This window comes from Pan troglodytes, chromosome 10, assembly GCF_028858775.2.
Source record: "Pan troglodytes isolate AG18354 chromosome 10, NHGRI_mPanTro3-v2.0_pri, whole genome shotgun sequence".
Lineage (NCBI taxonomy): Eukaryota > Metazoa > Chordata > Mammalia > Primates > Hominidae > Pan > Pan troglodytes.
Window position 1 is genome coordinate 19,249,872 of NC_072408.2, and position 12,141 is coordinate 19,262,012.

At 42.3% G+C, this 12,141-nt stretch overlaps 1 protein-coding gene and 1 non-coding gene across 2 annotated transcripts; both read left to right on the plus strand.

Moving 5' to 3' along the window:
* The first annotated feature begins 10,246 nt into the window (after nt 1-10,246).
* Nucleotides 10,247-11,413, plus strand: LOC129136605 (prothymosin alpha-like). The gene has a single exon (XM_054664084.1). The coding sequence runs from the start codon at nt 10,415-10,417 to the stop codon at nt 10,766-10,768; it is 354 nt and encodes a 117-aa protein (XP_054520059.1). The 5' UTR covers nt 10,247-10,414; the 3' UTR covers nt 10,769-11,413.
* On the plus strand, nt 11,205-11,288 carry MIR1244-6 (microRNA 1244-6). Its single transcript, NR_035595.1, has one exon. It is a non-coding gene; the product is annotated as a microRNA 1244-6 (primary transcript).
* Nucleotides 11,414-12,141: the final 728 nt, after the last annotated feature.

A 12,141-nucleotide genomic window follows, 5' to 3' on the forward strand; every position in this document is an offset into this window, starting at 1 on the left:
AGCCAGGATGGTCTAGATCTCCTGACCTCGTGATCTGCCCGCCTTGGCCTCCCAAAGTGCTAGGATTACAGGCGTGAGCCACCACACCCAGCCAGGAGTCTCCTTTTAGACATGGAGACACTGAAGACCACCTCTTCCTCCAACCACTCTGATCCCGCCATTCCAAACTTTTTGCAGTTCCCCAAAGGTATTATGCAACCTGGCACCTCTGATCCTTCATAACAATATCCTCTCTACTTGGAGTGTTCTTGCCTGATGGCTTCCTTTCCCTCTGTTTCCACTAAAACAACTAACTCTAGCTCATCTTTCCAAATTTCCTCAGTTTCCTCCAAGACTCATTTGCTAACCCTCCCTTGGCCATCATGTGGCTATATTTGGATGCCTTTTCTCATAAGATGCTCCAAATCACCCTGCATGTAGACATTATGCTTAATATATTGCACCGTAAGATTTGGTTTACCCAGTCTTTCTCAGTGGATTGTAAAGTCGTTTGCAAACAGGTACTATGCCTAATTTAACTTTATATATCTAGTGCCTGGCATAGTTTTGGCACACAGTTGCAGAACCATACCCTCGTCTGACTGATACAGCTTGTAAATCAGTATGACTGGAATATGCCCTAAGATATGTGTACTTACAACAAGCTCTCCATGTGTTTCCAATATCATCTACGGCTTGTGGTCAAGATGAAGTAACTAATGAGATTTAATCTCCTGCTTGAAACAACTAAAAAAAAAAAAAAGACACTATAGATGAGAATGATTTTCAAGGCATTGGACATTAGGTAATTTTTTTTTTTTTTTTTTTTTTTTGTATTTTTAGTAGAGACGGGGTTTCACTGTGTTAGCCAGGATGGTCTCGATCTCCTGACCTCGTGATCTGCCCGCCTCAGCCTCCCAAAGTGCTGGGATTACAGGCGTGAGCCACCGCGTCTGGCTAGGAGTCTCCTTTTAGAGAACTGGTCCCTGAGAGATGAGACTCTAAGTGAGTCCTATGTTTGCCCTAGAGTACTGCATGCAAAGAGTTTCTAGGTCATGCTGGAGAGAGGGGAACCCACGCAGAGTTCACCAGCTCCCTGAGTAGAGAGGATAGAGCTAGGAGTCCAGAAAGGTCAGAGCAGCTGAAGTTTGCAAGTCTGATAAAGGATGAAAGAGAGAGGCACACAAAGCTCCAGAGACCTGCAGATATTTCCCCTTAGGTATTCAGATGAATACTGATCAAAACATGTGCATGAAGAAATTACCCAAGGCATGGGGAAGAACCACCTGAAAATATTAAAGGGAACGCTCTCCAAAGCCTACACAAGGCCGTGAATACTGCCTATTTTGGCAATAGGTAGAATCCACAAAACAATTTTGTCTCAGAAGTGGCAAAAATTAGCCCTAGACTAAGCACTCTCTGGTTCTGCACAACCTAAAGATTAAGAGCAAAAACTTAAAGGATTAAACTGTTACCAAATAACTGAGCTGTGTTCTAGAACAAACGCAAGGATATCTATAGAATAATCAAAATATCCAGCATCCAACAAGGTAATATTCACAATGTCTAGCTTCTGATAAAAAATTATAAGGCATGCAAAAAAGCAGCAAAATGCAATCCATCATGAGAAGAAAAATCAGGAAAGCTAGAATGTTACAGATGATAGAACTGTTAGACATTAGAACTATTATAACTGTATTCCACATGTTCAATAAGCCAGAAGAAAGATAACATGCAAAGTACACATAGAACTTATAAGTATGACTCAAACCAAAGTTCTAGAGATGAAATCTATAACATCTGACATGAAAAACATGCTGGATTGGATTAATAGCAGATTAGACATCATAGAAGAATGGATAGGTAAACTTGAAGACATAGCAATAGATCCAAAATAAAAAACAGAAAAATCAGATTGAGGGAAAAAACAGCAATAGCAAATTGTGGAATGACTTCTAATGAATGGCCTAATATAGGTCTAATTGAAGTGAAGATTTTCCAAATTTAATGAAAACTATAAACCCACAGAACCAAGAAATTCTACAAATGCCAAGCACCAAAAACAGGGACAGGGAGAAAACTATGCCAAGGCACACCATAAATTGCTCAAAACCAGTGATAAAGAAAAAAAAAAAGTCTTCCAAGCAAGCAGAGAAAAAGGCATATTATATGCAGAGAAAGAAAAATTAAAATGACAGCAAACTTCTTGGGGACTAACACAAAAGAAACAGTAACTTCTCTAAAGTATCAAGACACACACACACACACACACACACACACACACACACACACACACACAACTATAAATGCAGAATTCTATACTCAGCCAAAAGATGATTTTAAAATGTAGGGAAAATAGAGATTTTTTGAGATGTATAAAACCTAAAAGAATTCCTTATCAGCAGACCTGAACTATAATAAATATTAAATAAATTCCTTTGGTAGAAGCCAAATTATTCCAAATAGAAATCTGTATCTGAAAAAAAAGCACTAGAAATGATAAAATGTGGGTAAATATAAAGAATTTTTAATTAAAAGATAATATACTATTTAAAAGAAAAAATAATAATGTGTTATGGGGTTTATAATGTAGATTAAAATGTATAAGAATAATAGTATGGAGGGTGGGAGACAGAAATGGAAGTGTAATTGTACAGATCCACATTATATGTGAAGTGTACAATTTCACTTGAAAGTAGACTGGGCCAGGTGCAGTGGCTCACACCTGTAATGCAGCACTTCCAGAGGCAGAGGCAGGTGGATCACCTGAGGTCAGGAGTTCGAGACCAGCCTGGCCAACCTGGTGAAACCCCATCTCTACTGAAAATACAAAAATTAGCCAGGAATGGTGGTGCACACCTGCAATCCCAGCTGCTCAGGAGGCTGAGGTGGGAAGATCGCTTGAACCTGGGAGGTGAAGTTTGCAGTGAGCAAAGATTGCGCCACTGCACTCCAGCCTGGGTGACAGAGTGAGACTCTGTCTCAAAAAAAAAAAGAGAGAGACTGTGGTAAGTTAAAAATGTATACTCTAAACCCAAAATCAACTCCTAAAACACACACACACACACACAAACTTATACAAAATGTATAGCTAATAAGCCAACAATGGAGGTAAAATGGAATCACGAAAAATAATCCATAACAAGGCAGAAAAGGACAGATGAGACAGAAAGAAAACAGCGAGTGGTCTATTAAACTCAACCATATCAATAATCACAATAAATGCAATGATATAGATATTCCAATTAAATGGCAGAGATTATCAAATTGGATTAGAAAGACCAACTTTATACACATCTTCCAAAAAAAAAAACTTTAAATACAAAGACATGAACAGTCTTAGGCAAAAGGATGGATGCTTTGGGAGGCCAAGGTGGATGGACTGCTTGTGTCCAGGAGTTCAAGACCAGCCTAGGCAACTTGACAAAACCTCATCTCTACAAAAACACACAAAAATTGTGTGGTGGCACATGCCTGTAGTCCCAGCTTCTTGGGAGGCTGAGGAGGGAGGCTCACTGGAGCTCAGGAGGTCGAGGCTGCAGTGAACCACGTTCATGTCACTGCACTACAGCCTGGGTGACTGGGTGACAGAGGGAGACCCTGTCAAAAGAAAAAAAAAAAAAAGGCAAAGGATGGAAAGATGTACCATAACACCTGTCAAAGGAAAATGGAGTGGCTACGTTAATATCAATCCAAGTAGATTCAAAGCAAATAACGTTACCAGGTGATATAGTTTGGATGTTTGTCCCCTCCAAATCACATGTTGAAATATGATTCCCAATTTTGGAGATGGGCCTCGTGGGAGTTGTTTTGGTCACAGGGGCAGATCCCTCATGAATGGGAGGGATCCCTGAAGTAATGCGTTCACACAAGATCTGGTTGTTAAAGAGTCTGGAATTTTCCCCTTCTCTCTTGTTCCCTCTTTCATGTGACACGCCTACTCCCCCTTCCCCTTCTGCCATGATTGTAAACTTCCTGAGACCCTCACTGGAAGCAGATGCCAGCACTGTGCTTCTTGTACAGTCTGCAGAACTGTGAGTCAAAATAAACCTCTTTCTTTATAAATCACTCAGTCCCAGGTATTCCTTTACAGCAATGCAAAATGGACTAATACACCAGGGATAAAGAATGTCATTTAATAATAGTAAAGGAGTCAATTCATCAAAGGACATAACAATCCTAATGTTATGCATCTAGTAACAGCCTCAAAATACATAAAGCAAAAACTAATAGAATTGCAGGGAGCAATATACAAAAATGTTTCACAATTATAGCTGGAGATTTCAACATCTCTCAATGATTGATAAAACCAGTAGACAGAAAATCAGTAAGCATAGTACAGATTTGAAAACTTGGAGCATTAAAACCAACAACAGCAGAAAAAAACATTCTTTTCAGGTGCACATGGACATTTAAAACACTGAACTATCTTCTGGACCATAAATCTCAATAAATTTAAAAGGATTAAAGTAATTTAAAGAATGTTTGTTGACCACACTGTAAATAAATTTGAAATCAATAACAAAGATATCTGGAAAATCCCTCAAATGTTTGGAAACTAAATAAAACCTGTCTAAATTACCCATGGGTCAAAGCACAAATCAAAAGGGAAATTAGAAGTATTTTTAACTTAAAAATGAAAGCACAGCATACTAGAAATTCTGAGAGGCACTAAGGTAGTACTTAGTGCTTCACTTTAGCAAAGGAAACTTTAAAGCACTAAATAGCTACATTAGAAAAGAATGGTCACTAACTGATGACTTCAGCTTATACCTTAAACTAGAAAAGGCAAATCCAGAGTAGGCATGAGAAAGGGAATTCAAGAAATAGAAAACAAGAAATAGTGAAAAAAATCTACAAACCTAAAAGCTGGTTTGTTGAGCATATCAATAAAACCGCTAGCTTGACTGATCAGAAAAAAGGAGAAAATACGAAGATATTTTCAGAATGTTTTCAAAATTTTGAAAAGTAGAATGTGTCATGAGCAGACTAAGAGTAGAAGACATACCAAAGGAAACTCTCAGCCTGAAGGAAAATTATAGCAGATGGAAAGTCAGATCTCTACAAAGGAATAAGGAGCATCAAGCATAATAAATATGCAGATAAATAAAAGTATTTTTCTTTACATTTAAAATACAATTGTTTAAAGCAAAATAATAATAGTTTATTATGGCATTTACAACATGCAGAAGTAAAACTTATGACAATAAAAACACAAATGAGGCCAGGTTGCGGTGGCTCTTGCCTGTAATCCCCCAACTTTGGGAGGCTGAAGTGGGTGGATCACCTGAGGTCAGGAGTTCGAGACCAGCCTGGCCAACATGGTGAAACCCCATCACTACTAAAAATACAAAAATTAGCCGTGCATGGTGGTGCATGCCTGTAATCCTAGCTACATAGGAGGCTGAGGCAAGAGGATGGCTTGAACCTGGGAGGCAGAGGTTGCAGTGAGCCAAGATTGTGCCACTGCACTCCAGCCCAGGCAACAGAGCAAGACTCCAGCCCGGGTGACAGAGCGAGACTCCATCTCCCAATAAATAAATAAATACACAAATGATAGGAAAGGATTCTGGGAAGATGGTGGAGTAGGAAACACTAGAAATCTGTCTCCCACCTAGACAACAATAACTCAGACAGAATCAATCTGAAATAACTATTTTGGAACTCTGAAGTCTATTAAAGGTTTGCAACTTCCAGGCAAAAGCTTCGACAGGTAAACTACAGTTAATTTAATCAATTTCAGCTCTTAGCACAATACCAGCTACCTAACCCCCAACTCCAGTCCCATGGCAAGCAATGGTGCACCTGTTCCTGGAGCAGTTTGCACACAGCTTGTGGTAAGCAGAGTGCAAAAAAAGAACCCTGTTCTCCAAATATCAGGGATCTGTGCACTGATTGCTGACTCCCGCTCGGATCAAAGAGGTGCAGGTAAAGAGGTGGCAGCCATTGTTTGTCAGTCTGACCCATTACACCTCTCCCCATGACTACAAGCCCCTCCTCCTCCAGCTGAAGTGACTCCCAGGAAATTTAAAAGGCCTCTGCCCTCTTTTTCTCCTTTTCATTTTTCTCCTTTTCCCATTTGGGGAGCCAGAAAATGAGACTAGGATTTTCAAAAGCAACTGTATTTGGGGGAAAAATATGAAATTGACCTTGCATATCCAAAGAGAGGCACAGACTCAGAAAAGACCTCAGAAGACTTAAGTTTATACCTCAGGGTGATCCTTGGTACAGAGACAGTGTACAACAATTAAAAATCAAAACCACACAAACCCAAACCACAAAATAGCAAGCCCTGGGGAAGGGGATTAATCTGATTTCCACAGTTACCATATTATTAGATTCAAATGTCTATGTTTTCAACAACAACAAAAAATCAAAGCATACAAAGAAATAGGAAAGTATGACCCAAAGGAAAAAAATCAACAGAAACTCTCTGAAAAAGATCTGGTGGCAAATCTACTAGAGAAAGGCTTTCAAACAACTGTCTTAAAGATTCTCAAAAAAGAACAAAAGGAACATGTGGAGAAAGTAAAAAAAATAATGTAAATAGCGTATGGACAAAATAGAAATATCAATAAAGAGACAAGCAACCTAAAAAGAAAACAAAAAGAAATTTTGAAAGCTGAAAGTACAATTACTGAAATAAAAAATTCACTAAACAAATTTAAAGACAGATTTGAGAAAGCAGAAGAAAGAATCAGGAAACTTGGCTGGGCAGGGTGGCTCATGCCTGTAATCCCAGCACTTTGGGCGGCTGAGGCGAGCAGATCACGAGGTCAGGAGATCAAGACCATCCTGGCTAACACGGTGAAACACCGTCTCTACTAAAAATACAAAAAATTAGCCAGGCGAGGTGGCGGGCGCCTGTAGTCCCAGCTACTCGGGAGGCTGAGGCAGGAGAATGGCGTGAACCCCAGGGGGTGGAGCCTGCAGTGAGCCAAGATCACACCACTGCACTCCAGCCTGGGTGACAGAGCGAGACTCCATCTCAAAAAAAAAAAAAAAAGAATCAGGAAACTTGAACATAATGACGCAGGATTTCTCTTGGCCCCTTTGCTGGGCTTGCAGCAGGGGCACCCAACACCTCGGCCTGCTGTGCTCAGCCCCTGGTAGGAGGGAGCACATGGGCAAGCGAGTGCAGGGCTTGGCTGGTTGCTCCAAGTGCCAACACAAGAGCAAGCTCTATGCAGGCCCCACGGCCAGACCAGGTATGTTGCCCTAAGGGGATCGCAACAGTGCCCAAGCAGGGGTGCCCCATGACCCCAAATCCCCAGAAGGGGTGTTAGTGTGCTAATTAGCTCTTTTAGTTCCACTGTCCACAGCCTGATGGACGGCAGCATGTTAACAGCTCAGTCAGATTCTTGCCCCTCCCTGACCCAGGGCTCCAGAACTGGCGTGGCTCCAGGACCAGCTTGGCCCCGCCACTGCTTCTATCATGTGGGGAAGCTGCCCTCCACCGTTGAGGGCAGAGGGCCAGTGTTACAGCCTTTCTGGCCACCCACATTCAGTAAGTCCCAAGCTCTTGTCCTGCGTCCAAGAAGAATGAGGTCACACTGACAATTAAAGGGTGGTAAAGACAGATAATTTTATTGAGTGAAGAAACAGTTGTCAGTGGAAAGCGGGTGGGAAGGTCGGATTGTCTCTCCTGAAGTCAGGTTGTCTCTCTCAGTGTGGCTGAATCTGGGATTTTTATAGGCACAGGATAAGGAAGTGCATGCTTCCTGGTTTGTGAGTATGCAAGAAAGGTTAAAACCAAGGCACCAGTGAAAGGTGGGCACAGTGTAAAAACAATTAGGGAAGGGTAGGTATATGTAAAATAGGTTAAGGGTAGGGATCAATCAAAGGAAAGCACACGAAACCGGAAGACAGTTCTCAATCCAAACTGTGAATTTGACTTGTAGCTTGGCCTCAGGCTTTAAACTTTCTTTGGCTTGAATGTGGGGTTTCACTGGGGACCTGCCCATCTGCCTAGGATTTCTCTGTCTCCTGCCTCTATCAATAAGACAGTGGAAATTATCAAGTCTGAGGAACAGAAAGAAAAAGTCTGAAGAAAAGTGAACAGAGCCTAAGGGAGTTGTGAGACATTATCAAGCTGCCCAACACAAGCATTATGTGAGTTCCAGAGGAAAGGAGAGAGAGAGACAAAGAGGCACAGAGAATACATGAAGAAATAATGGCTGCAAACATTACAAATTTGAGGAAAGATATGAATGTAAATATCCAAGAAGCTCAATGAATTCCAAGCACAATGAACTGAAAGAGGCCTACCCCGAGGCACATTATAATCAAATGCCTGAAAGACAATGACAGATAATCCTGAAAGTAGGATGAGGGAATTGACTCATCACATACAAGGAACCCTTAGATCATCAGCAGATTTTTCATCAAAAACTTTGGATGCCAAAGGCAATGAGCCAATATATTCAAAATGCTAAAAGAAAAAAACAAAAACAAAAAAAACAAAAAAAATGTGTCAACCAAGAATCCTATATTCAGCAAAACTATTGTATTAGCTTGTTCTCACTCTGCTATAAGGACATACCCAAGACTGGGTAATTTATAAAGGAAAGAGGTTTAATTGACTCACAGTTCAGTATGGCTGGGGAGGCCTCAGGAAACTTATACTCATGGCATAAGGGGAAACAAACATGTCCTCCTTCACGTGGCAGCAGGAGAAAAATGAGAGCCAAGCAAAGGGGAAAGCCCCTTATAAAACCATCAGATCTCGTGAGAACTTACTATCACGGGAATAGCATGGGGGAAACTGCTCCTGTGATTCAATTACCTCCCACCAGGTCCCTCTCATGACAGGTGGGGATTATGGGAACTACAATTCAAGATGAGATTTGTGTGGGGGGGACACAGCCAAAACATATCAATTATCTTTCAAAATGAGGGGGAAATTAATTCCCAGATAAACAAAAGTTGATTGAGTTTGTTAGACTAGGTCACCTCTGCAGGGTGAAATTAAAGGACTCTTGACAGTAACTAAAGTCATTTGAAGAAATAAAGATCTCAATGAAGGTAAATACATAGGCCACTACCGAAGCTAGTATTATTATTATTGTTTTGAGACAGAGTCTTGCCCTGTTGTCCAGGCTGGAGTACAGTGGCACGATCTCAGCCCACTGCAACCTCTGTCTCCTGGAGGGGTCAAGCAATTCTTATGCCTCAGCCTCCCAAGTAACTGGGATTACAGGTGTGCACCACCATGCCTGGCTAATTTTTGTATTTTTAGTAGAGACAGGGTTTCACTATGTTGGCCAGCCTGGTTGCAAACAGGTGATCTGCCTGCCTTGGCCTCTCAAAGTGCTAGGATTACAGGCATGAGCCACCATGCCTCAACCAAAGCTAGTATTATTTGGACAAGGGTTTGTAACTCTACTTTTTGTTTTCTACACTTTTTTTTTTTTTTTTTTTGAGACAGTCACTCTGTCGTCCAGGCTGGAGTGCAATGGCGCAATCTCGGCTCACTGCAACCTCCGCCTCCCAGGTTTAAGCGACTCTCCTGCCTCAACCTCCCGAGTAGCTGGGACTACAGACACATGCCACCACACCTGGCTAATTTTTTGTATTTTTAGTAGAGACGGAGTTTCACTGTGTTACCCAGGATGGTCTCAATCTCCTAACCTCATGATCTGCCTGCCTCGGCCTCCCAAAAGTGCTGGAATTTCCGACATGAGCCCCCGCACCCAGCACTTTTTTTTTTCTTTTGACAGAGTCTCACTCTGTCACCCAGGCTGGAGTGCAGTGGCATGATCTCGGCTCACTGCAACCTCCACCTCCTGGGTTCAAGCGATTCTCCTGCCTCAGCCTCCTGAGTAGCTGGGATTACAGGTGTGCGCCATCACGCCCAGCTAATTTTTGTATTTTTAGTACAGATGGAGTTTCACCATGTTGGCCAGGCTGGTCTCAAACTCCTGACCTTGGGTGATCCGCCCACCTCAGCCTCCCAAAGTGCTGGAATTACAGGCATGAGCCACCGCACCCGGCCTCCACATTGTTTTCTACATAATTTAAAATTCTAATGTGTTTAACATAATTATTAGTTTATGTTTCAGGGAACATGGATAAAGATATAACTTTGTTACAAACAACCAAATGGGGTGGGGATGGAGCTATAAATAAGTAGATTTTTTGGCCAGGCATAGTAGCTCACACCTGTAATCCCAGCACTTTGGGAGGCTGAGGTGGGCAGATTGCTTGAGCCCAGGAGTTCAAGACCAGCCTAGGCAACATGGTAAAACCTCATCTCCCCACTGGCTGCTCTGAAAAGCCATCTTTGCATTGTTCCTCGTCAGCCTCCTTGCTCGCCGCAGCCGCCTCCGCCGCGCGCCTCCTCCGCCGCCGCGGACTCCGGCAGCTTTATCGCCAGAGTCCCTGAACTCTCGCTTTCTTTTTAATCCCCGGCATCGCATCACCGGCGTGCCCCACCATGTCAGACGCAGCCGTAGACACCAGCTCCGAAATCACCACCAAGGACTTAAAGGAGAAGAAGGAAGTTGTGGAAGAGGCGGAAAATGGAAGAGACGCCCCTGCTAACGGGAATGCTAATGAGGAAAATGGGGAGCCGGAGGCTGACAACGAGGTAGATGAAGAAGAGGAAGAAGGTGGGGAGGAAGAGGAGGAGGAAGGTGATGGTGAGGAAGAGGATGGAGATGAAGATGAGGGAGCTGAGTCAGCTACAGGCAAGCGGGCAGCTGAAGATGATGAGGATGACGATGTCGATACCAAGAAGCAGAAGACCGACGAGGATGACCAGACAGCAAAAAAGGAAAAGTTAAACTAAAAAAAAAAGGCCGCCGTGACCTATTCACCCTCCACTTCCCGTCTCAGAATCTAAACGTGGTCACCTTCGAGTAGAGAGGCCCGCCCGCCCACCGAGGGCAGTGCCACCCGCAGATGACACGCGCTCTCCACCACCCAACCCAAACCATGAGAATTTGCAACAGGGGAGGAAAAAAGAACCAAAACTTCCAAGGCCCTGCTTTTTTTTTCTTAAAAGTGCTTTAAAAAGGAAATTTGTTTGTATTTTTTATTTACATTTTATATTTTTGTACATATTGTTAGGGTCAGCCATTTTTAATGATCTCGGATGACCAAACCAGCCTTTGGAGCGTTCTGTCCTACTTCTGACTTTACTTGTGGTGTGACCATGTTCATTATAATCTCAAAGGAGAAAAAAAAAACTTGTAAAAAATGCAAAAATGACAACAGAAAAACCATCTTATTCCGAGCATTCCAGTAACTTTTTTGTGTATGTACTTAGCTGTACTATAAGTAGTTGGTTTGTATGAGATGGTTAAAAAGGCCAAAGATAAAAGGTTTCTTTTTTTTCCTTTTTTGTCTATGAAGTTGCTGTTTATTTTTTTTTGGCCTGTTTGATGTATGTGTGAAACAATGTTGTCCAACAATAAACAGGAATTTTATTTTGCTGAGCTGTTCTAAAACAAACCAACAAACAAACCTCATCTCTAAAAAAACAACAAAAAAATTAGCTGGATGTGGTAGTGTGTGCCTGTAGTCTCAGCTACTCGGGAGGCTGAAGTGGGAGGATCACCTGAGCCTGGAAGGTGGAGGTTGCAGTGAGCCAAGATCGCGTCACTGCACTCCAGCCTGGATGAGAGAGCAAGAGCCTGTCTCCACAAAAAAAAAAAAAAGAAAAGAAAAGAAAAGAAAAAAAGAGGAAGACAAAACCATCAAATTTATTTAATATGTTTTACGTGGTACAGGAGTCTTCATATTGAAATGAAGACCCAAAGAAACAGATAAGTGTTAGTGTGTTTTGTAGTAGGTTTGATGAAGAGTAGACAGTTGTGGAGAAATATGATAGGACATAAAGGGTATGATCTCATAATAACTGGGGGAAACTTAGCAAGACCTAAGTTTAGATTTCTTTGTGACTTTTTTTTTTTGAGACGGAGTCTTGCTCTGTCACCCAGGCTTGAGTGCAGTGGCGCGATCTCAGCTCACTGCAACCTCCTCCTCCCAGGTTCATGCCATCCTCGTGCCTCAGCCTCCTGAGTAGCTAGGATTACAGGCACCCACCACCACGGCTGGCTAATTTTTGTATTTTTAGTAGAGACAGTTTCACCATGCTAGCCAGGCTGGTCTCAAACTCCTGACCTCAGGTGATCCACCCGCCTCAGCCTCCCAAAGTGC

Bases quoted from the DNA above. Each gene is read 5' to 3' on its own strand.
- LOC129136605 (XM_054664084.1), top strand. From the start codon at position 10,415: ATGTCAGACGCAGCCGTAGACACCAGCTCCGAAATCACCACCAAGGAC.